This window comes from Pleurodeles waltl, chromosome 1_2 (genome assembly GCF_031143425.1).
Source record: "Pleurodeles waltl isolate 20211129_DDA chromosome 1_2, aPleWal1.hap1.20221129, whole genome shotgun sequence".
In the NCBI taxonomy this organism is placed as follows: Eukaryota; Metazoa; Chordata; class Amphibia; order Caudata; family Salamandridae; genus Pleurodeles; species Pleurodeles waltl.
In genome coordinates, this window is record NC_090437.1 from 182,533,991 (window position 1) to 182,558,555 (window position 24,565).

The 24,565-nt window shown below is 48.8% G+C and overlaps 1 protein-coding gene across 1 annotated transcript in view; it reads left to right on the top strand.

The window, feature by feature from the left end:
* SMU1 (SMU1 DNA replication regulator and spliceosomal factor) overlaps positions 1 to 24,565 on the top strand; it is a 415,488-nt gene that overhangs the window by 111,426 nt on the left and 279,497 nt on the right. Inside the window, exons 6-7 of the mRNA XM_069237463.1 lie at positions 391 to 510; positions 752 to 868. Of these exons, the coding sequence (XP_069093564.1) occupies positions 391 to 510; positions 752 to 868 (237 nt within the window). The remainder of the gene's footprint in view (positions 1 to 390; positions 511 to 751; positions 869 to 24,565) is intronic.

Consider the following 24,565-nt stretch of genomic DNA (forward strand, 5'->3'; position numbering starts at 1 on the left):
GTTTCTAGCTTTGAAATCTGGCTTTGATCTAATCGTCCAGAACCAGAACCTATGTTGGACTCATTACCATTAGAAACTCACTCCTTCGCCTTGGATGAAATGCAATCTATCGAAAGAGGCAATAGGAAATACAAATCCCTTTATAGATCATATTCTATAGGAATAATTCGTTTTCAAATCGTTGTTACTACCACAGATTAATTCTCTTTTGACGCTCTGTAATTAACAATTGTCACCTTAGTGGTAATAGGTTTATCATCCTTGACCGGGTGAACAATGTTTTTGTGCTTCGAAAGTAGGAACCTAAATTCCTACCTTCAACTCAAAAAATATAATCACAAAAGAAAATATTTGAATTAAACTGAATTATATTTGTTCCCCTTTATGCAGTTTGGCCAGAAGTCACATGTGGAATGCGCACGGTTTTCTCCAGATGGCCAATACCTAGTAACTGGCTCTGTAGACGGGTTCATTGAAGTATGGAATTTCACAACTGGAAAAATCAGGAAGGTTGGTATAACAAGAGAAACATTAAGCACTGTAAAACCTTTCCAAATGATTTCTGGTTTGTTTTATGATTTTTTTAAAATTGTATTTAAGTTCACTTGCACCTGTAAAGCTAGCATCTGGCTCTGTTGAGAAAAAAACAATTCAAACAACCATAATTTTAATAACGTAATGAAGTTAAACACTTTTACTTTCACATCAGAGTTGCTAAGTGTTTGGTTTCTTTTTTACCTCTTTTCTTTAGGATCTGAAGTACCAGGCTCAAGACAACTTTATGATGATGGATGATGCTGTGCTTTGTATGTGTTTCAGCAGAGACACAGAAATGTTAGCAACGGGAGCTCAAGATGGAAAGATAAAGGTAAACTGATGTGACATAATGTGTGTTGGTACTCTTACATACCCATCTCAACTTTTCTTTTGATGTCGTCCCCCCCCCCCCCCCCCCCCCCCCCCCCCCTTTACGGCTGGTGGTTAGGTCAAGGACCTGAGATGAGCATCTACTAACCTTCATCTGTAGATGGGATACATTGATATAAATCCTATACTTACCTGTATTTATTAATCCCTCTAAAATCTTTCATGCTGTCTGTCTGTTGATCTACCAAGCGTTTAATGGTGACAAAAAGAAACATGTAACCAAAAAAAAAAAATCAGACAATCATTGAATAGAAACAGACACAAGGAAATATAAAAACTAAAGAAAAGACAGCACTGAAAAAGAAAACCTAGATCCCATTAGTGCAGAGAGATATAGCAGCCTGAAGATCAATGTTATGGTCTACTTGAGTCAATTAGATAAATCTTGCTGAAGAACTATGAAGTTGATTCTTCTATAATTCAAACTTGCCTGGGTCTGTTAAAGTTTGCTGTAGCTGCATTCATGTGAGATTAGTGTGCAGCAGGAAGTAATAAATCATGAGGCGCAAGATGAGAAAATTAGGCGGGTTGCAGCTGAGGCATTAATGTGACGTCTTGTGCTGTGGTCATGAAGCCAGGTAGGGCTGGGAGGGCAACTACTGCTGTGAAGCCGAAGACTTAATCCCCTTCAGTTGCAGCAGTTTAAGACACACAACCTATTTATACTGTGAAGAGGGATAATTGTAATTTCTTCCTCAAGGAATTCTGGCTGGTCAGATGGAAATTCAGTGGATGGTGAATGTACGCGTTGCATTTAATGCCACATTTAAATCATTTGTTTACTTTCAAATACTGAAGCGGAGCACAAATCCCTCCACATTCCTTTTATGGCAGTGTAGGTTTTGCGGCGTCATACCTCTGGGGCTACTGGCTCTAGACTGGGGCTTTGAAACTGGCTGATAGGGACTTACTTTTATTTTATGCATTGTTGAGCTTTTTAGGGACAATGTCATACATTCAGTGTAAAGAAATGGCTCCCTGTTGCAGTTACCCCCCACTTTTTGCCTGATACTGATGCTGACTTGACTGAGAAGTGTGCTGGGACCCTGCTAACCAGGCCCCAGCACCAGTGTTCTTTCACCTAAAATGTACCATTGATTCCACAATTGGCACACCCTGGCATCCAGATAAGTCCCTTGTAACTGGTACTTCTAGTACCAAGGGCCCTGATGCCAAGGAAGGTCTCTAAGGGCTGCAGCATGTCTTATGCCACCCTGGAGACCTCTCTCTCAGCACAGACCCACTGCTTGCCAGCTTGTGTGTGCTAGTGAGGACAAAACGAGTAAGTCGACATGGCACTCCCCTCAGGGTGCCATGCCAGCCTCTCACTGCCTATGCAAGTATAGGTCAGTCACCCCTCTAGCAGGCCTTACAGCCCTAAGGCAGGGTGCACTATACCATAGGTGAGGGTACCAGTGCATGAGCATGGTACCCATACAGTGTCTAAACAAAACCTTAGACATTGTAAGTGCAGGGTAGCCATAAGAGTATATGGTCTGGGAGTTTGTCAAACACGAACTCCACAGCACCATAATGGCTACACTGAAAACTGGGAAGTTTGGTATCAAACTTCTCAGCACAATAAATGCACACTGATGCCAGTGTACATTTTATTGCAAAATACACCCCAGAGGGCACCTTAGAGGTGCCCCCTGAAACTTAACCGACCATCTGTGTAGGCTGACTAGTTCCAGCAGCCTGCCACACTAGAGACATGTTGCTGGCCCCATGGGGAGAGTGCCTTTGTCACTCTGAGGCCAGTAACAAAGCCTGCACTGGGTGGAGATGCTAACACCTCCCCCAGGCAGGAGCTGTAACACCTGGCGGTGAGCCTCAAAGGCTCACCCCTTTGTCACAGCACCGCAGGACACTCCAGCTAGTGGAGTTGCCCGCCCCCTCCGGCCCCGGCCCCCACTTTTGGCGGCAAGGCCGGAGAAAATAATGAGAATAACAAGGAGGAGTCACTGGCCAGTCAGGACAGCCCCTAAGGTGTCCTGAGCTGAAGTGACTCTAACTTTCAGAAATCCTCCATCTTGCAGATGGAGGATTCCCCCAATAGGGTTAGGATTGTGACCCCCTCCCCTTGGGAGGAGGCACAAAGAGGGTGTACCCACCCTCAGGGCTAGTAGCCATTGGCTACTAACCCCCCAGACCTAAACACGCCCTTAAATTTAGTATTTAAGGGCTACCCTGAACCCTAGAAAATTAGATTCCTGCAACAACAAGAAGGACTGCCCAGCTGAAAACCCCTGCAGAGGAAGACCAGAAGACAACAACTGCCTTGGCTCCAGAAACTCACCGGCCTGTCTCCTGCCTTCCAAAGAACTCTGCTCCAGCGACGCCTTCCAAAGGGACCAGCGACCTCTGAATCCTCTGAGGACTGCCCTGCTTCGACGACGACAAGAAACTCCCGAGGACAGCGGACCTGCTCCCAAAAGACTGCAACTTTGTTTCAAGAAGCAGCTTTAAAGAACCTTGCAACTCCCCGCAAGAAGCGTGAGACTTGCAACACTGCACCCGGTGACCCCGACTCGGCTGGTGGAGAACCAACACCTCAGGGAGGACCCCCGGACTACTCTACGACTGTGAGTACCAAAACCTGTACCCCCTGAGCCCCCACAGCGCCGCCTGCAGAGGGAATCCCGAGGCTTCCCCTGACCGTGACTCTCTGAAACCTAAGTCCCGACGCCTGGAAAAGACCCTGCACCCGCAGCCCCCAGGACCTGAAGGACCAGACTTTCACTGCAGAAGTGACCCCCAGGAGTCCCTCTCCCTTGCCCAAGTGGAGGTTTCCCCGAGGAAGCCCCCCCTTGCCTGCCTGCAGCGCTGAAGAGATCCCTTGATCTCTCATTGACTTCCATTGCGAACCCGACGCTTGTTCTAACACTGCACCCGGCCGCCCCCGCGCCGCTGAGGGTGAAATTTCTGTGTACACATGCAATTGAAATGATTCAAAGTTCCTAATGTACTTACCTGCAATACCTTTCAAACAAGATATTACATGTTAAATTTGAACCTGTGGTTCTTAAAATAAACTAAGAAAAGATATTTTTTTCTATAACAAAACCTATTGGCTGGATTTGTCTCTGAGTGTGTGTACCTCATTTATTGTCTATGTGTATGTACAACAAATGCTTAACACTACTCCTTGGATAAGTCTACTGCTCGACCACACTACCACAAAATAGAGCATTAGTATTATCTATTTTTACCACTATTTTACCTCTAAGGGGAACCCTTGGACTCTGTGCATGCTATTTCTTACTTTGAAATAGCACATACAGAGCCAACTTCCTACATTCAGTGTGTGGTGCCCCTTCATGCTTTTACTGTTTAATTATAGAAGTGTCACAGTAGCACAGCGATCATCTCTGGGGCTATAGAAGATGATGGACAAAAGGGAATTATCACTTGTGACACTGAAAAAAGTGGCGAGACTTTAGTTTGGTTATTGCACTTGTTTTACACACTCTTGTTGGTGTGTTGAAGCAAGGCTTAATGGGGAATTTGATAGGTCATGTTGTCCATGTGCCGACCTAAGCATGGAGGGCAAAGGATATTTACACTTTATACTGTGTTACAATTGAAGCATAGTTTGGTGTACATGAAACCGAGGATTATAGAGGATAATTCCAGGTAAGGGCAGTAGCCCTCTGCTTTTATCGTTTGGTGCACCCTCCCAAGTCTAACCAAATCGCATAGCGTGAGATATGCCTAAGTCATGGCACATCACACAAGTGTGATGCATTTTCACCTGTGACCAAAAGTCAGTACTATGGCTCCAGATATCCATGAAGCAAGGGCATTCAGGGCAGGAGTTGCACGCCTGTCCCTACACAAGAGACTTCTCCATCTCAACTGACACCCTTACAAAAGCACTGAAAAACCTAATGTTCCAGAGTCTGTTTCAGAATTGGCAGCCCTTTGAATAATTACTCCTCTTGACATTACAAGATGTTTCTGTAAGGGCTAACCATTCAGTTGATGCTATTCTTCTCACATCTACTACTTCATTTCACCCCCATAGCCATTTATTATATGTAAATCTTTGTTTATATTTCCATTTCACGCTTGCTAGCTTGTGTGTACTAGTTCATTCCTTACAGCCTATGCAACTGATCCTTATTTGTGAATTACTGTATATATCTGTTTGCCTCTGTTAAACTATCCGCTTTTAGGGTTGAGCGTGCAATAGCATGCATTATTCATGTATCTTGTCTGTGAGACACTGTTGTATATATGAAAGGGCTTGGATCCCACCCGTTGCTTGATATTTGTTGGCTTGCGTGGCACTCTTCTTTACAGCCTTGTAATTAGTCACTGCAGGCCTAGTATCATTTACGTTCCTGTTTGTGAAGCAGGGACCAAGAACAGATTGATTCAACTTAAATTAGTGCCTGTTGTACGAAACTGGCTCTGTATATACTACTTCAAAGTAATGTAAAGTGCAGTGAGCCACCAGAGGCTTTACAGAGGCTAAAGTAGATAACACTAATGCTCTCTCTTGTGGTAGTGTGGTCGAGCAGTTAGGCTTATCAGAGGTTGATGCTAAGCATTTTTTATTCGAAAGGTGAAGAAATGAGGCACACACTCAATGACTGACTCCAGACCCTTGCGTATGTATAAAAAAATATACATTATTTTTAGAAACAGATGGATCTTTGTTGCTCGTAAGTACACTTTCAAGAATGTATCACTTTCAAGTATCACATGCCCTTTGTTTGGAAGTCACAGATAAAACAGTTTTCAGGTGAGTAATACTTTTCAAATTTAAAAGTAGACAGTGCAATTTTCGTAGAAAGCATTGCAGTGCTAGCGAGGAAAAGTAACAACACATTTTACAGGTAAGTACTCGACTTACGATCCCAGTCTTCGGGGGTTAAGGTGTCCACAGGGCAAATTTTAGGAAGGTCAGGTCAGTACCAAACACACACCCCCAGCAGCATGGGGGAGGCCAGGTTCAGTGTGCAAACACAGCATTGGGTGCCCAATGCTTTTCAATGGAGGATCACAAAGATGCCGCAGGCTTGGTCCAGAGAGTCGGCTGAAGAAGACCAATGGCTGGAGAGGTAAGTAGAGAGCCCACTGGGCATTGCTGGGCTGTCAGTTGGATTCCTTAAGGCCAGTCGGCTGCTGGTGCAGGGGTACCTTTATGCTTTGGGAAATCTTCACTGGAGCTGGTCGAGGTCACGGGGGTTCTCTGAATTTAGGCTGCAGGCATTGTCATGTTGGTCAGGAAGGGCCAACCTAGGGTGGACTTGAGGTTGGAATAGCCTTCTGTGGACTGTTAGGCCACCTGGAGTTGGGCCGTGGGCGTCAGGTGCAGAGGGGGCAGGACTCAAGGATTTAGAAGGGTCTGGAGTCCTTCTTAAAGGTTCCTTTGTGGACAGGACCGCTGTCCTCGGGATATCTTGGTCCTTGGGTAGGCAGCTACCCCTCTGGGGGTTTGTAGATGTTGCTGGTCCTGCAGGATGTATGGCCTTATTATAGCAGGAGTCTTGGGCCAAGTCAGTTGTCGTCTGAAGTCTTCACTGCTGGTGGGGCTCTTCAGTCTTTCTTCTTTCAGGTTGCTGGGAATCTGAAGAGCAGCGTTCGGGGGTCTCCCTAAATACTAGATTTAGGGGCACCACAGAGGGCAGCAGCCCATGGCTACTGAACCTCAGGGTGGCTCCACTAGTTGGAGTGCCCTGAGGCAGCAAACCAAAAGGCAGAAGCCTCTGAAGCCCACCACCAGTGTTGCTGTTCCTGCAGGGGGGAGATGTTAAGTACCTCCACCCAGAGCAGGCTTTGTCCCTGACTCCTGAGAGCACAAAGGCTCCCACTCCATGGGGTCAGAAACTCATCTGGTAGTGGTAGACTGGCATAGACCGGTCAGCCCCACACTAGAGTTGTGGGTGAACTTCAGGGGGCTTCTCTAAGATGCCCCCTGTGTGCATTTTACAATAAATCCAATACTGTTGTCAGTGTTATTGAGCTGAGAAATTTGATACTAAACTTCCCAGCATTCAGTGAAGCCATCATGGAGGTGTGGAGTTCATAATGACAAGCTCCCAGCCCATATACTCCTTATGGCTACACTGCACTTACAGGGTCTAAAAATGGACACTGTAGGGGCATATTGCTCATGCAGCTATGCCCGCACCTGTGGTATAGTGCACCCTGCCTTAGGGTGGTGAGGCCTGCTAGAGGGGTGACTTACCTATGCCACAGGCAGTGGTTTGTGGGCATGGCACCCAGAGACGGATGTCATGTCGACTTTACCTTTTTCTCCCCACCAACACACACAGTCTGCAAGGGCAGTGTAGATGTGTTTGGTGAGAGGGCCCTTAGGATGGCACAATACATTCTGCAGCCCTTAGAGACCCTCCTTGGCCACAGGGCCCTTGACAACACTGATACCTTTTACCAGGAACTTAGCCGTGTGCCATTTGTGGAAGCAGTGGTGCAATTTAGGGAAAGAACAGAAGTGCTTGGGCCTGGTTAGCAGGATCCCAGCACACACCCAGTCAAGTTAGCATCAGATATCAGGCAAAAAGTGGGAGAGTAACCATGCCAAAAGGGGCACTTTCCTATACCCATCCCCTGCTCCTGACGTGATTGAGGTACTATTTTGTTCTTTTTAACTTCTAGTGCCCTTCAAACAGGTGTGTGACTGCCATAAATGTGCACAGTAGGGCAAACAAAATTACTCTCTTATTTTGCCTGGTCTTTTCTCAATCATGTTTTGTTTTTGCTCGTGAGCGCTGTTATCAAATGATGATGAATAACTTGTAAATATTGTAGAGCAACATTGTTTCTTTTTTTATGTTTAATGTCCAGAATTATGCTTTGACACATAATCGTGCAGTACACCCTAACCCACCCCTACTCCAATCCACCCCACCTCACACCATTCCACCCCAATCCTTACAATCCACCCCACCTGAGCCAGTCCACCCCGCTCCAATCCAAACCACTCACCACAATCTAATCCACTCCAATCCATCAAACTTCAATCCTCCCACCCCACTCTGCCCCACTGCAGTCCAAAACAATCTGCCCGCCCCAATCCAAAACAATCTACCCGCCCCAATCCAAAACAATCTGCCCGCCCCAATCCAAAACAATCTGCCCCATTCCAAATCAAAACAATTTTCCCCACTCCAGTCCATAACAATCTGCACGACTCTGATCATACACAATCTGCCCTACTAACCATGTCCCACTCCAAACCAAAACAATCTGCCCTACTCCAGTTCACCACAGACTGCCCCACTCCAATCAGCAGCCTGCCCCACTCCAATCAGCAGCCTGCCCCGCTCCTATCAGCAGCCTGCCCGCTCCTATCCAGAACTATCTGCCCCACTCCAATTCAAAACAATCTTACCCATTCCATTCCACCCCACAATGACCTGCCCACTCCAATCTGCCCCACCCCAGTCCTAAACAGTCCGTCCCTCTCCAATCCCACCTGCCTCACTCCTATCCCCCTACCCCACTCCGATCCGCCCCACCCTAATCCAATCCATCCCCATTTCATTCCAGTTCACCCCATTCCAATCCAGTGCACTCCAATCCAGCCCACCCCACACTAATCCAGTCCAACTCATTCTAGTCAACCCCACTCCAATGCAGTCCACCTCGCCGCATTCCAGTCCACCCCACTCAATCCAATACACCGCATTTCAGTCTAAAACAATATGCCCCGCTCCAGTATGCCTAACTTCAATCTTCCCCACTCAGTCCGAAACATTCTATCCCACTCCTGTCGAAAACAATCTGCCCCACTCCAATCGAAAACAATCTACCCCACTCTATTCTCGAACAATCTGCCCCACTCAAACCTGTCCTACTCTATTCCGGAACAATCTGCCTGCCTTCAATCGGCCCCACTCCAGTCCAAAACAATAGGCCCCACTTCAATCCAGAACAATCGGCCCACCCTCCAATCTGCCTCACTCCAGTCCACCCCACTCCAACTCATCACACCAATCCAATCATCCCAATCTAATGTACCCCAATCCACCCCACCTCACCCCAATCCAATCCACTCACCCCAAACTCCCCCCCCCCCCCCCCCACCCAATACAGTCCACCAATCCAGAACAATCTACCCACTCCAGTCTGCCCCCCTCTGGTCCAAAACCATCGGCCCCACTCCGGTCCAAAACATCTGCCCACCCTCAAATCGGCCCAACTCACCACAGTCCACCACAATCCAATGTAGCCCACTCCAGTCCCCCTCACCTCAATCCAGTCCACTCCACTCCCCTCAGTCAGTACAGTCCACCCCATTCCAATACAATCTGCCCGTTCCAGTCTGCCTCCCTGCAATCCACAACAATTTGCCCCACTCCAATCTGCCTCAGTCCAATCCAGAACAAACTTCCCTACTCCAAGGTGCCCCACTACAGACAGCCCGCTCCAGTCCGCCCGTTCAATTTGCCCCACTTTAATTGGCCCCACTTCAATTCACCTCACACCAATCCAGTCCACCCCAATCCACCCCATTTCACCACGCTGCAACTCACCACAATCCACCCCACACTAATCCACCCCTCTCCAATCCTTTCCACTCCATCCTAATCAACCCCACTCAATTCAGTCCACCCCATTCCAATACAATCTGTCCACTCCACTCTGCCCCACGCCAGTCCAAAACAATCTGCCTCAGTTCAATCTGCCCCACTCCAAGCCAAAACAATCTGTCCCCCCACTTCAGTCTGCCCTACTCCAGTCCAAAACAAACTTTCTCATTCTCATCTGCCCCAATCCACCCCACTCCAACCCAGTCCACCCCACCCCACCCCACCCCACTCAGTACAATCCAACCTGCTCCAATCTGATCTGCCCCACTCCAGCCCAAAAATGTCTGTCCCCCTCCAGCCCAAAAATGTCTGTCCCCCTCCAGCCCAAAAATGTCTGTCCCCCTCCAGCCCAAAAATGTCTGTCCCCCTCCAGCCCAAAAATGTCTGTCCCCCCTCCAGCCCAAAAATGTCTGCCCCCCCTCCAGCCCAAAAATGTCTGTCCCCCCTCCAGCCCAAAAATGTCTGTCCCCCCTCCAGCCCAAAAATGTCTGTCCCCCCTCCAGCCCAAACATTTCTGTCCCCCCTCCAGCCCAAACATTTCTGTCCCCCCTCCAGCCCAAACATTTCTGTCCCCCCTCCAGCCCAAACATTTCTGTCCCCCCTCCAGCCCAAACATTTCTGTCCCCCCTCCAGCCCAAACATTTCTGTCCCCCCTCCAGTCCAAAACAATCTGTCCCACTCCAGCCCAAAACAATCTGTCCCACTCCAGCCCAAAACAATCTGTCCCGGTCCAATCGGCCCAACTCCATTCTCCTCTACTCTAAAACGCCCCACTCCAATCCAAAACAATTTGTCCCACTCCAATTCACTTCAGCCCACTGCACCCCACACCAACCCAAAACAATCCACGCCACTCCATTCCAAAACAATCTGCCCCCCTACTCCAGTCTGCCCGCCACTCCAATCTGCCCACTTCAATCCAAAACAACCTACCCCACTGCAGTCTACTCCAAACCAGCCCAATCCAGTCCAGTCCTCTTCATCCCAATCCACCGCACATCAATCCACCACAGTCAACCCCACACCAATCCAGTCTACCCCATTGTAAGGAAATGCCTCCTTGGCATGGTTACCCCCTGACTTTTTGCCTTTGCTGATGCTAAGTTTTGATTTGAAAGTGTGCTGAGGCCTGCTAACCAGGCCCCAGCACCAGTGTTCTTTCCCTAACCTGTACTTTTGTTTTCACAATTGGCACACCCTGGCATCCAGGTAAGTCCCTTGTAACTGGTACCCCTGGTACCAAGGGCCCTGATGCCAGGGAAGGTCGCTAAGGGATGCAGCATGTCTTATGCCACCCTGGGGACCCCTCACTCAGCACAGACACACTGCTTGCCAGCTTGTGTGTGCTGGTGAGGACACAACGAGTAAGTCGACATGGCACTCCCCTCAGGGTGCCATGCCAACCTCACACTGCCTATGCAGTATAGATAAGTCACCCCTCTAGCAGGCCTTACAGCCCTAAGGCAGGGTGCACTATACCATAGGTCAGGGCACAAGTGCATGAGCACTGTGCCCCTACGGTGTCTAAGCAAAACCTTAGACATTGTAAGTGCAGGGTAGCCATAAGAGTATATGGTCTGGGAGTCGGTCAAACACGAACTCCACAGCACCATAATGGCTACACTGAAAACTGGGAAGTTTGGTATCAAACTTCTCAGCACAATAAATGTACACTGATGCCAGTGTACAATTTATTGTAACATACCTTAGAGGTGCCCCCTGGAACCTTAACCAACTACCCGTGTAGGCTGACTGGCTTTAGCAGCCTGCCACACTCGAGACATGTTACGGACCACATGGGGAGAGTGCCTTTGTCACTCTGTGGCTAGTAACAAAGCTTGTACTGGGTGGAGGTGCTTCACACCTCCCCCTGCAGGAACTGTAACACCCGGCGGTGAGCCTCAAAGGCTCACCCCCTTTGTTACAGCACCACAGGGCACTCCAGCTAGTGGAGTTGCCCGCCCCCTCCGGCCACGGCCCCACTTTTGGCGGCAAGACCGGAGGAGATAATGAGAATAACAAGGAGGAGTCACTGGCCAGTCAGGACAGCCCCTAAGGTGTCCTGAGCTGAGGTGACTCTGACTTTAGGAAATCCTCCATCTTGCAGATGGAGGATTCCCCCAATAGGGATAGGAATGTGACCCCCTCCCCTTGGGAGGAGGCACAAAGAGGGTGTACCCACCCTCAGGGCTAGTAGCCATTGGCTACTAACCCCCCCAGACCTAAACACGCACTTAAATTTAGTATTTAAGGGCTCCCAAGAACCTAGGAACTCAGATTCCTGCAACCTAAGAAGAGGACTGCTAAGCTGAAAAACCCTGCAGAGAAGACGGAGACACCAACTGCTTTGGCCCCAGCTCTACCGGCCTGTCTCCCCCCCCCCCCCCCAACCCCCCCCCCCCCCTTCTGAAGACACTGCTCCAGCGACGCTGTAACTGTTACCCCTGGTACCAAGGGCCCTGATGCCAAGGAAGGTCTCTAAGGGCTGCAGCATGTCTTATGCCACCCTAGAGACCCCTCACTCAGCACAGACACCCTGCTTACCAGCTTGTTTGTGCTAGTGAGAACAAAATGAGTAAGTCGACATGGCACTCCCCTCAGGGTGCCATGCCAGCCTCTCACTGCCTATGCAGTATAGGTAAGACACCCCTCTAGCAGGCCTTACAGCCCTAAGGCAGGGTGCACTATACCATAGGTGAGGGCACCAGTGCATGAGCACTGTGCCCCTACAGTGTCTAAGCAAAACCTTAGACATTGTAAGTGCAGGGTAGCCATAAGAGTATATGGTCTGGGAGTCTGTTTTACACGAACTCCACAGCACCATAATGGCTACACTGAAAACTGGGAAGTTTGGTATCAAACTTCTCAGCACAATAAATGCACACTGATGCCAGTGTACATTTTATTGTAAAATACACCCCAGAGGGCACCTTAGAGGTGCCCCCTGAAACCTAACCGACTATCTGTGTAGGCTGACTGGTTCCAGCAGCCTGCCACACTAGAGACATGTTGCTGGCCCCATGGGGAGAGTGCCTTTGTCACTCTGAGGCCAGTAACAAAGCCTGCACTGGGTGGAGATGCTAACACCTCCCCCAGGCAGGAGCTGTGACACCTGGCGGTGAGCCTCAAAGGCTCACCCCTTTGTCACAGCACCGCAGGACACTCCAGCTTAGTGGAGTTGCCAGCCCCCTCCGGCCACGGACCCCACTTTTGTCGGCAAGGCTGGAGGAAACCAAGAGAACAACAAGGAGGAGTCACTGGCCAGTCAGGACAGCCCCTAAGGTGTCCTGAGCTGAAGTGACTAACTTTTAGAAATCCTCCATCTTGCAGATGGAGGATTCCCCCAATAGGATTAGGGATGTGACCTCCTCCCCTTGGGAGGAGGCACAAAGAGGGTGTACTCACCCTCAGGGCTAGTAGCCATTGGCTACTAACCCCCCAGACCTAAACACGCCCTTAAATTTAGTATTTAAGGGCTCCCCTGAACCTAGAAAAAATAGATTCCTGCAACTAACAAGAAGAAGGACTGCTGAGCTGAAAACCCCTGCAGAGGAAGAACAGAAGACACCAACTGCCTTGGCCCCAGACTTACCGGCCTGTCTCCTGCCTTCCAAAGAAACCTGCTCCAGCGACGCTTTCCAAGGGACCAGCGACCTCTGAATCCTCTGAGGACTGCCCTGCTTCGAAAAAGACAAGAAACTCCAGAGGACAGCGGCACTGCTCCAAAAGAACTGCAACTTTGTTACAAGGAGCAGATTTAAAGACCCCTGCAACTCCCCGCAAGAAGCGTGAGACTTGCAACACTGCACCCGGCGACCCCGACTCGACTGGTGGAGAACAACCAACTCAGGGAGGACCCTCTGGCGACTCTACGACTGTGAGTAACCAAAGTTGTCCCCCCTGAGCCCCCACAGCGACGCCTGCAGAGGGAATCCCCAGGCTCCCCCTGACCGCGACTGTCTGAACTCCATTTCCCGACGGCTGGAAAAGACCCTGCACCCGCAGCCCCCAGCCCCTAAAGAAACAGAACTTCTGTGCAGGAGTGACCCCCAGGAGGCCCTCTCCCTTGCCCAGGTGGTGGCTACCCCGAGGAGCTCCCCCCTTGCCTGCCTGCATCGCTGAAGAGACCCCTGGGTCTCCCATTGAAAACTGAAGGAAACCCGACGCGTGTTTGCACACTGCACCCGGCCGCCCCCGCGCTGCTGAGGGTGTACTTTTTGTGCTGACTTGTGTCCCCCCCGGTGCCCTACAAAACCCCCCTGGTCTGCCCTCCGAAGACGCGGGTACTTACCTGCTGGCAGACTGGAACCGAGGCACCCCCTTCTCTCCATTATAGCCTATGTGTTTTGGGCACCTCTTTGACCTTTGCACCTGACCGGCCCTGAGCTGCTGGTGTGATAACTTTGGGGTTGCTCTGAACCCCCAACGGTGGGCTACCTTGGACCAAAAACTAAAACCTGTAAGTGACTTACTTACCTGTGAAAATTAACAATAACTTACCTCCCCCAGGAACTGTGAAAATTGCACTGTGTCCACTTTTAAAACAGCTTATTGTGTTTTATGTAAAAAGTATACATGCTAAAGTAATGATTCAAAGTTCCTAGTGTACTTACCTGCAATACCTTTCAAATGAGATATTACATGTAAAATTTGAACCTGTGGTTCTTAAAATAAACTAAGAAAATATATTTTTCTATAACAAAACCTATTGGCTGGATTTGTCTCAGAGTGTGTGTTCCTTATTTATTGCCTGTGTGTATGTACAACAAATGCTTAACACTACTCCTTTGATAAGCCTACTGCTCGACCACACTACCACAAAATAGAGCATTAGTATTATCTCTTTTTGCCACTATCTTACCTCTAAGGGGAACCCTTGGACTCTGTGCATACTATTCCTTACTTTGAAATAGTGCATACAGAGCCAACTTCCTACATTGGTGGATCAGCGGTGGGGTACAAGACTTTGCATTTGCTGGACTACTCAGCCAATACCTGATCACACAACAAATTCCAAAAATTGTCATTAGAAATTGATTTTTGCAATTTGAAATTTTTCTAAATTCTTTAAAGTCCTGCTAGGGCCTTGTGTTAGTCCCTGTTAGCATTTCTTTTAGAGTTTAAAAGTTTGGTAAAAGTTTGAATTAGATTCTAGAACCAGTTTTAGTTTCTTAAAAAGTATTCCAACTTTTAGAAGCATAATGTCTAGCACAGATGTGAATGTGGTGGAACTCGACACCACACCTTACCTCCATCTACAGATGAGAGAGCTAAGGTCACTCTGTAAAATAAAGAAAATAACAATGGGCTCTAGACCTACCAAACAACAGCTCCAGGAGCTGTTGGCAGAGTATGAAAGAGCCAACCCCTCTGTGGATGGCAACACAGAGGATGAGGATAGTGACTTGGAGGAAGATTCCCCCCTACCAGTCCTATCTAGGGAGGACAGGGCCTCTCAAGCCCTGACTCCACAAATAATAGTCAGAGATGCTGGTTCCCTCACAGGAGGGACCAACTTCTCTGAAATCACTGAGGATAACTCCAGTGAAGAGGATATCCAGTTAGCCAGGATGGCCAAAAGATTGGCTTTGGAAAGACAGATCCTGGCCATAGAAGGGGAAAGACAAGAGATGGGCCTAGGACCCATCAATGGTGGCAGAAACATAAATAGGGTCAGAGATTCTCCTGACATGTTGAAAATCCCCAAAGGGATTGTAACAAAATATGAAGATGGTGATGACATCACCAAATGGTTCACAGCTTTTGAGAGGGCTTGTGTAACCAGAAAAGTGAACAAATCTCACTGGGGTGCTCTCCTTTGGGAAATGTTCACAGGAAAGTGTAGGGATAGACTCCTCACACTCTCTGGAAAAGATGCAGAATCTTATGACCTCATGAAGGGTACCCTGATTGAGGGCTTTGGATTCTCCACTGAGGAGTATAGGATTAGATTCAGGGGGGCTCAAAAATCCTCGAGCCAGACCTGGGTTGACTTTGTAGACTACTCAGTAAAAACACTAGATGGTTGGATTCAAGGCAGTGGTGTAAGTAATTATGATGGGCTGTACAATTTATTTGTGAAAGAACACCTGTTAAGTAATTGTTTCAATGATAAACTGCATCAGCATCTGGTGGACCTAGGACCAATTTCTCCCCAAGAATTGGGAAAGAAGGCGGACCATTGGGTCAAGACTAGGGTGTCCAAAACTTCCACAGGGGGTGACCAAAAGAAAGGGGTCACAAAACCTCCCCAGGGGAAAGGTGGTGAGACAGCCAAAAACAAAAATAGTAAAGAGTCTTCTACAGGCCCCCAAAAACCTGCACAGGAGGGTGGGCCCAGAGCCTCTTCACAAAACAATTCTGGGTACAAGGGTAAAAACTTTGATCCCAAAAAGGCCTGGTGTCGTAGCTGTAGTCAGTCTGGCCACCAAACTGGAGACAAGGCCTGTCCCAAGAAAGATACCACTTCTAACTCCCATCCAGCTAAAACTGGAATGGCCAGTCTCCAAGTGGGATCAACAGTGTGCCCAGAGCAAATCAGGTGTCACACTGAAGCTACATTAGTCTCTGAGGGTGGGGTGGATTTAGCCACACTGGCTGCCTGGCCCCCTAACATGCAAAAATACAGGCAGCAGCTCTTAATTAATGGGACAAGTGTAGAGGGCCTGAGGGATACAGGTGCCAGTGTCACCATGGTGACAGAGAAACTGGTTTCCCCTGGCCAATACCTGACTGGAAAAACCTAACCAGTCACCAATGCTAACAATCAAACTAAAGTACATCCCATGGCAATGGTAGCTTTAGAGTGGGGAGGGGTCAATGGCCTGAAACAGGTGGTGGTCTCCTCAAATATCCCAGTAGACTGTTTGCTTGGAAACGACCTGGAGTCCTCAGCATGGGCTGAGGTAGAACTAAAAACCCATGCAGCCATGCTGGGTATCCCTGAACTGGTGTGTGTCAAGACAAGGGCACAGTGCAAGGCTCAGGGTGAAAAAGTAGAGCTGGAGTCTGGAACAATGGCCCAGCCTACCAAGAGAAAAGGAAAGTCAGCTGGGAAACCAGCTGCAACACAACAAGAAAAAGAGAACCTCTCTTCTCAGGAAGAAGTTCTGCCCTCTGAGGGAACTGAGCCTATGGAGCTGGAACCTTACCAGCTTGAGCTCTTGGGCCCAGGGGGACCCTCAAGGGAAGATTTGTGTAAGGGACAAGAAACCTGTCCCTCTCTTGAAGGCCTTAGGCAGCAAGCTGCTGAAGAGTCCAAAGGCAAGAAAACTGGAACACATAGGGTTTATTGGGAAGATGGACTCCTGTACACTGAGGCAAGAGATCCCAAACCTGGTGCCACTAGGAGAGTGGTAGTGCCTCAGGGTTTCAGAGAGTTTATTCTGACCTTAGCCCATGATATTCCCCTTGCTGGGCATTTGGGACAAACCAAGACGTGGGAGAGGTTAGTCAACCACTTCTACTGGCCCAACATGTCCCAGAAGGTTAAGGAGTTTTGCCTCTCCTGCCCCACCTGTCAAGCCAGTGGTAAGACAGGTGGGCATCCAAAGGCCCCCCTCATTCCACTTCCAGTGGTGGGGGTCCCCTTTGAAAGAGTGGGTGTGGACATAGTTGGTCCACTAGAACCTCCCACAGCCTCAGGAAATATGTACATCCTAGTAGTAGTGGATCATGCTACTAGGTATCCTGAAGCTATTCCCCCTTATGTCGACTACTGCCCCTGCAGTAGCCAAGGCCCTCATTGGTATCTTTACCAGAGTGGGCTTCCCTAAGGAGGTGGTGTCTGACAGAGGTACCAACTTCATGTCAGCATACCTAAAACACATGTGGAATGAGTGTGGAGTGACTTATAAGTTCACTACACCATATCATCCACAAACTAATGGCCTTGTTGAGAGATTCAACAAGACATTAAAGGGCATGATCATGGAGCTCCCAGAGAAACTCAAAAGGAGATGGGATGTCCTCTTGCCATGTCTGCTTTTCGCTTACAGAGAGGTGCCTCAGAAGGGAGTAGGATTCTCACCCTTTGAACTTCTGTTTGGCCACCCTGTAAGGGGACCACTTGCTCTTGTTAAAGAAGGCTGGGAGAGACCTCTTCATGAGCCTAAACAAGACATAGTGGACTATGTACTTGGCCTTCGCTCAAGGATGGCAGAGTACATGGAAAAGGCAAGTAAAAACCTTGAGGCCAACAAACAACTCCAGAAGTTGTGGTATGACCAAAAGGCTGCACTGGTTGAATTTCAACCAGGGCAGAAAGTCTGGGTTCTGGAGCCTGTGGCTCCCAGGGCACTTCAGGACAAATGGAGTGGCCCTTACTCAGTACTAGAAAGGAAGAGTCAGGTCACCTACCTGGTGGACCTGGGCACAAGCAGGAGCCCCAAGAGGGTGATCCATGTGTACCGCCTTAAGCTCTTCCATGACAGGGCTGATGTAAATCTGTTGATGGTAACAGATGAGGACCAGGAAGCTGAGAGTGAGCCTCTCCCTGATCTCCTCTCATCAGACCCTAAAGATGGCTCAGTAGATGGAGTGATCTACTCAGACACCCTCTCTAGCCAACAGCAGTCTGACTGTAGGAAGGTCCTGCAGCAGTTTGCTGAACTCTTTTCCCTAACCCCTGGTCAGACACACCTGTGTACCCATGATGTGGACACAGGAGACAGCATGCCTGTCAAAAACAAAATATTTAGACAGTCTGACCAAGTTAAGGAAAGCATCAAGGTGGAAGTCCACAAGATGCTGGAATTGGGAGTAATTGAGTACTCTGACAGCCCCTGGGCTAGCCCAGTGGTCTTAGTCCACAAACCTCACACCAAAGAAGGAAAGAGAGGGATGAGGTTTTGTGTGGACTACAGAGGTCTCAACTCTGTCACCAAGACAGATGCTCATCCCATTCCTAGAGCCAATGAGCTAATAGACAAATTAGGGGCTGTCAAATTCTTAAGTACCTTTTACTTAACAGCAGGGTACTGGCAAATCAAAATGGCCCCTGGAGCAAAAGAAAAGACCGCATTCTCCACACCTGATGGGCATTATCAGTTCACTGTTATGCCCTTTGGTTTAAAGAATGCCCCTGCCACCTTCCAAAGGTTGGTGAATCAAGTCCTTGCTGGGTTGGAATCCTTTAGTGCAGCTTATCTTGATGATATTGCTGTCTTCAGCTCCACCTGGCAGGATCACCTGGTCCACCTGAAGAAGGTTTTGAAGGCTCTGCAATCTGCAGGCCTCTCTATCAAGGCATCCAAATGCCAGATAGGGCAGGGAACTGTGGTTTACTTGGGACACCTTGTAGGTGGAGGCCAAGTTCAGCCACTCCAGCCTAAGATCCAGACTGTTCTGGACTGGGCAGCTCCAAAAACCCAGACTCAAGTCAGGGCATTCCTTGGCTTGACTGGGTACTATAGGAGGTTTGTGAAGGGATATGGATCAATAGTGACAGCCCTCACAGAACTTACCTCGAAGAAAATGCCCAAGAAAGTAAACTGGACTGTAGAATGCCAACAGGCCTTTGACACCCTGAAGCAAGCTATGTGCACAGCACCAGTTCTAAAAGCTCCAGATTACTCCAAGCAATTCATTGTGCAAACAGATGCCTCTGAACATGGGATAGGGGCAGTTTTGTCCCAAACAAATGATGATGGCCTTGACCAGCCTGTTGCTTTCATTAGCAGGAGGTTACTCCCCAGGGAGCAGCGTTGGAGTGCCATTGAGAGGGAGGCCTTTGCTGTGGTTTGGTCCCTGAAGAAGTTGAGACCATACCTTTTTGGTACTCACTTCCTAGTTCAAACTGACCACAGACCTCTCAGATGGCTGATGCAAATGAAAGGTGAAAATCCAAAACTGTTGAGGTGGTCCATCTCCCTACAGGGAATGGACTTTATAGTGGAACACAGACCTGGGACTGCCCATGCCAATGCAGATGGCCTTTCCAGGTTCTTCCACTTAGAAAATGAAGACTCTCTTGGGAAAGGTTAGTCTCATCCTCTTTCGTTTGGGGGGGGGGGGGGTTGTGTAAGGAAATGCCTCCTTGGCATGGTTACCCCCTGACTTTTTGCCTTTGCTGATGCTATGTTTTGAATTGAAAGTGTGCTGAGGCCTGCTAACCAGGCCCCAGCACCAGTGTTCTTTCCCTAACCTGTACTTTTGATTCCACAGTTGGCACACCCTGGCACCCAGATAAGTCCCTTGTAACTGGTACCCCTGGTACCAAGGGCCCTGATGCCAGGGAAGGTCTCTAAGGGCTGCAGCATGTCTTATGCCACCCTAGAGACCCCTCACTCAGCACAGACACCCTGCTTACCAGCTTGTGTGTGCTAGTGAGAACAAAATGAGTAAGTCGACATGGCACTCCCCTCAGGGTGCCATGCCAGCCTTTCACTGCCTATGCAGTATAGGTAAGACACCCCTCTAGCAGGCCTTACAGCCCTAAGGCAGGGTGCACTATACCATAGGTGAGGGCACCAGTGCATGAGCACTGTGCCCCTACAGTGTCTAAGCAATACCTTAGACATTGTAAGTGCAGGGTAGCCATAAGAGTATATGGTCTGGGAGTCTGTTTTACACGAACTCCACAGCACCATAATGGCTACACTGAAAACTGGGAAGTTTGGTATCAAACTTCTCAGCACAATAAATGCACACTGATGCCAGTGTACATTTTATTGTAAAATACACCCCAGAGGGCACCTTAGAGGTGCCCCCTGAAACCTAGCCGACTATCTGTGTAGGCTGACTGGTTCCAGCAGCCTGCCACACTAGAGACATGTTGCTGGCCCCATGGGGAGAGTGCCTTTGTCACTCTGAGGCCAGTAACAAAGCCTGCACTGGGTGGAGATGCTAACACCTCCCCCAGGCAGGAGCTGACACCTGGCGGTGAGCCTCAAAGGCTCACCCCTTTGTCACAGCACCGCAGGACACTCCAGCTTAGTGGAGTTGCCCGCCCCCTCCGGCCACGGCCCCCACTTTTGGCGGCAAGGCTGGAGGAAACAAAGAGAACAACAAGGAGGAGTCACTGGCCAGTCAGGACAGCCCCTAAGGTGTCCTGAGCTGAAGTGACTCTAACTTTTAGAAATCCTCCATCTTGCAGATGGAGGATTCCCCCAATAGGATTAGGGATGTGACCCCCTCCCCTTGGGAGGAGGCACAAAGAGGGTGTACTCACCCTCAGGGCTAGTAGCCATTGGCTACTAACCCCCCAGACCTAAACACGCCCTTAAATTTAGTATTTAAGGGCTCCCCTGAACCTAGAAAAAATAGATTCCTGCAACTAACAAGAAGAAGGACTGCTGAGCTGAAAACCCCTGCAGAGGAAGAACAGAAGACACCAACTGCCTTGGCCCCAGACTTACCGGCCTGTCTCCTGCCTTCCAAAGAAACCTGCTCCAGCGACGCTTTCCAAGGGACCAGCGACCTCTGAATCCTCTGAGGACTGCCCTGCTTCGAAAAAGACAAGAAACTCCCGAGGACAGCGGCACTGCTCCAAAAGAACTGCAACTTTGTTACAAGGAGCAGATTTAAAGACCCCTGCAACTCCCCGCAAGAAGCGTGAGACTTGCAACACTGCACCCGGCGACCCCGACTCGACTGGTGGAGAACAACCAACTCAGGGAGGACCCTCCGGCGACTCTACGACTGTGAATAACCAAAGTTGTCCCCCCTGAGCCCCCACAGCGACGCCTGCAGAGGGAATCCCCAGGCTCCCCCTGACCGCGACTGTCTGAACTCCATTTCCTGACGGCTGGAAAAGACCCTGCACCCGCAGCCCCCAGCCCCTAAAGAAATGGAACTTCTGTGCAGGAGTGACCACCCAGGAGGCCCTCTCCCTTGCCCAGGTGGTGGCTACCCCGAGGAGCCCCCCCCTTGCCTGCCTGCATCGCTGAAGAGACCCCTGGGTCTCCCATTGAAAACTGAAGGAAACCCGACGCATGTTTGCACACTGCACCCGGCCGCCCCCGCGCTGCTGAGGGTGTACTTTTTGTGCTGACTTGTGTCCCCCCCGGTGCCCTACAAAACCCCCCTGGTCTGCCCTCCGAAGACGCGGGTACTTACCTGCTGGCAGACTGGAACCGGGGCACCCCCTTCTCTCCATTATAGCCTATGTGTTTTGGGCACCTATTTGACCTTTGCACCTGACCGGCCCTGAGCTGCTATTGTGATAACTTTGGGGTTGCTCTGAACCCCCAACGGTGGGCTACCTTGGACCAAAAACTATAACCTGTAAGTGACTTACTTACCTGTGAAAATTAACAATAACTTACCTCCCCCAGGAACTTTGAAAATAGCACTGTGTCCACTTTTAAAACAGCTTATTGTGTTTTATGTAAAAAGTATACATGCTAAAGTAATGATTCAAAGTTCCTAGAGTACTTACCTGCAATACCTTTCAAATGAGATATTACATGTAAAATTTGAACCTGTGGTTCTTAAAATAAACTAAGAAAAGATATTTTTCTATAACAAAACCTATTGGCTGGATTTGTCTCTGAGTGTGTGTACCTCATTTATTGTCTATGTGTATGTACAACAAATGCTTAACACTACTCCTTTGATAAGCCTACTGCTCGACCACACTACCACAAAATAGAGCATTAGTATTATCTCTTTTTGCCACTATCTTACCTCTAAGGGGAACCCTTGGACTCTGTGCATACTATTCCTTAATTTGAAATAGTGCATACAGAGCCAACTTCCTACATAAGCCTACTGCTCGACAACACTACCACAAAATAGAACATTAGTATTATCTCTTTTTGCCACTATCTTACGTCTAAGGGGAACCCTTGGACTCTGTACATACTATTCCTTACTTTGAAATAGTGCATACAGAGCCAACTTCCTACATTGGTGGATCAGCGGTGGGGTACAAGACTTTGCATTTGCTGGACTACTCAGCCAATACCTGATCACACGACAAATTCCAAAAATTGTCATTAGAAATTGATTTTTGCAATTTGAGCTATTTTTCTAAATGTCCTGCTAGGGCCTTGTGTTAGCCCCTGTTAGCATTTCTTTTAGAGTTTAAAAGTTTTGTGAAAGTTTGAATTATTTTCTAGAAATAGTTTTAGATTCTTAAAAAGTATTCCAACTTTTAGAAACATAATGCCTGGTGCAGAAGAGAATGTGGTGGAGCTCGACCTCACACCATACCTCCATCTTAATATGAGGGAGCTAAGGTCTCTCTGCAAAATAAAGAAAATCCCAGTTGGCTTAAGACCCTCCAAACAACAGCTCCAGGAGCTGCTGGCAGACTTTGAAAAAGCCAACCTGCACTTTCAATTCAAAACATAGCATCAGCAATGGCAAAAAGTCAGGGGGTAACTATGCCAAGGAGGCATTTCCTTACACAACCCCTCTGAAGATGACCTCACAGAGGGGGAAGATAGTGACTTGGAGGAGAATTCCCCCCTCCCAGTCCTAATTAGGGAGATCAGGGACCCTCAATCCCTGACTCCAACCATAATAGTCAGAGATGCTGCTTCCCTCACAGGAGGGGCCAGCACCTCTGTTATCACTGAGGAAAGCCTCAGTGAAGATGACCTCGTGTTAGCCAGGGTGGCCAAAAGATTGGCTTTGGAGAGACAGCTCCTAGCCATAGAAAGTGAAAGACAAGAGATGGGTTTTGGTCCCATCCATGGTGGCAGCAACATAAATCGGGTCAGAGATTCTCCTGACATGTTGAAAATCCCTAAAGGGATTGTAACTAAATATGAAGATGGTGATGACATCACCAAATGGTTCACAGCTTTTGAGAGGGCTTGTGCAACCAGAAAAGTAAACAGATCTCACTGGGGTGCTCTCCTTTGGGAAATGTTCACTGGAAAGTGTAGGGATAGACTCCTCACACTCTCTGGAAAAGATGCAGAATCTTATGACCTCATGAAGGGTACCCTGATTGAGGGCTTTGGATTCTCCACTGAGGAGTATAGAATTAGATTCAGGGGGGCTCACAAATCCTCGAGCCAGACCTGGGTTGATTTTGTGGACTACTGTAGGAAGTTGGCTCTGTATGCACTATTTCAAAGTAAGGAATAGTATGCACAGAGTCCAAGGGTTCCCCTTAGAGGTAAGATAGTGGCAAAAAGAGATAATACTAATGCTCTGTTTTGTGGTAGTGTGGTCGAGCAGTAGGCTTATCAAAGGAGTAGTGTTAAGCATTTGTTGTACATACACACAGGCAATAAATGAGGAACACACACTCAGAGACAAATCCAGCCAATAGGTTTTGTTATAGAAAAATATCTTTTCTTAGTTTATTTTAAGAACCACAGGTTCAAATTCTACATGTAATATCTCATTTGAAAGGTATTGCAGGTAAGTACTTTAGGAACTTTGAATTATTACATTAGCATGTATACTTTTTACATAAAACACAATAAGCTGTTTTAAAAGTGGACACAGTGCAACTTTCACAGTTCCTGGGGGAGGTAAAGTATTGTTAGGTTTCACAGGTAAGTAAGTCACTTACAGGTTTCAGTTCTTGGTCCAAGGTAACCCACCGTTGGGGGTTCAGAGCAACCCCAAAGTCACCACACCAGCAGCTCAGGGCCGGTCAGGTGCAGAGGTCAAAGAGGTGCCCAAAACACATCGGCTATAATGGAGAGAAGGGGGTGCCCCGGTTCCAGTCTGCCAGCAGGTAAGTACCCGCGTCTTCGGAGGGCAGACCAGGGGGGTTTTGTAGGGCACCGGGGGGGACACAAGTCCACACAACAAGTACACCCTCAGAAGCGCGGGGGCGGCCGGGTGCAGTGTGGGAACACGCGTCGGGTTTCCAATAGTTTTCAATGAGAGATCATGGGATCTCTTCAGCGTTGCAGGCAGGCAAGGGGGGGGCTCCTCGGGGTAGCCACCACCTGGGCAAGGGAGAGGGCCTCCTGGGGGTCACTCCTGCACAGGAGTTCCGTTACTTTAGGTGCTGGGGGCTGCGGGTGCAGGGTCTTTTCCAGCCGTCGGGAAATGGAGTTCAGGCAGTCGCGGTCAGGGGGAGCCTCGGGATTCCCTCTGCAGGCGTCGCTGTGGGGCCTCAGGGGGGACAACTTTGGTTACTTACAGTCTTGGAGTCGCCG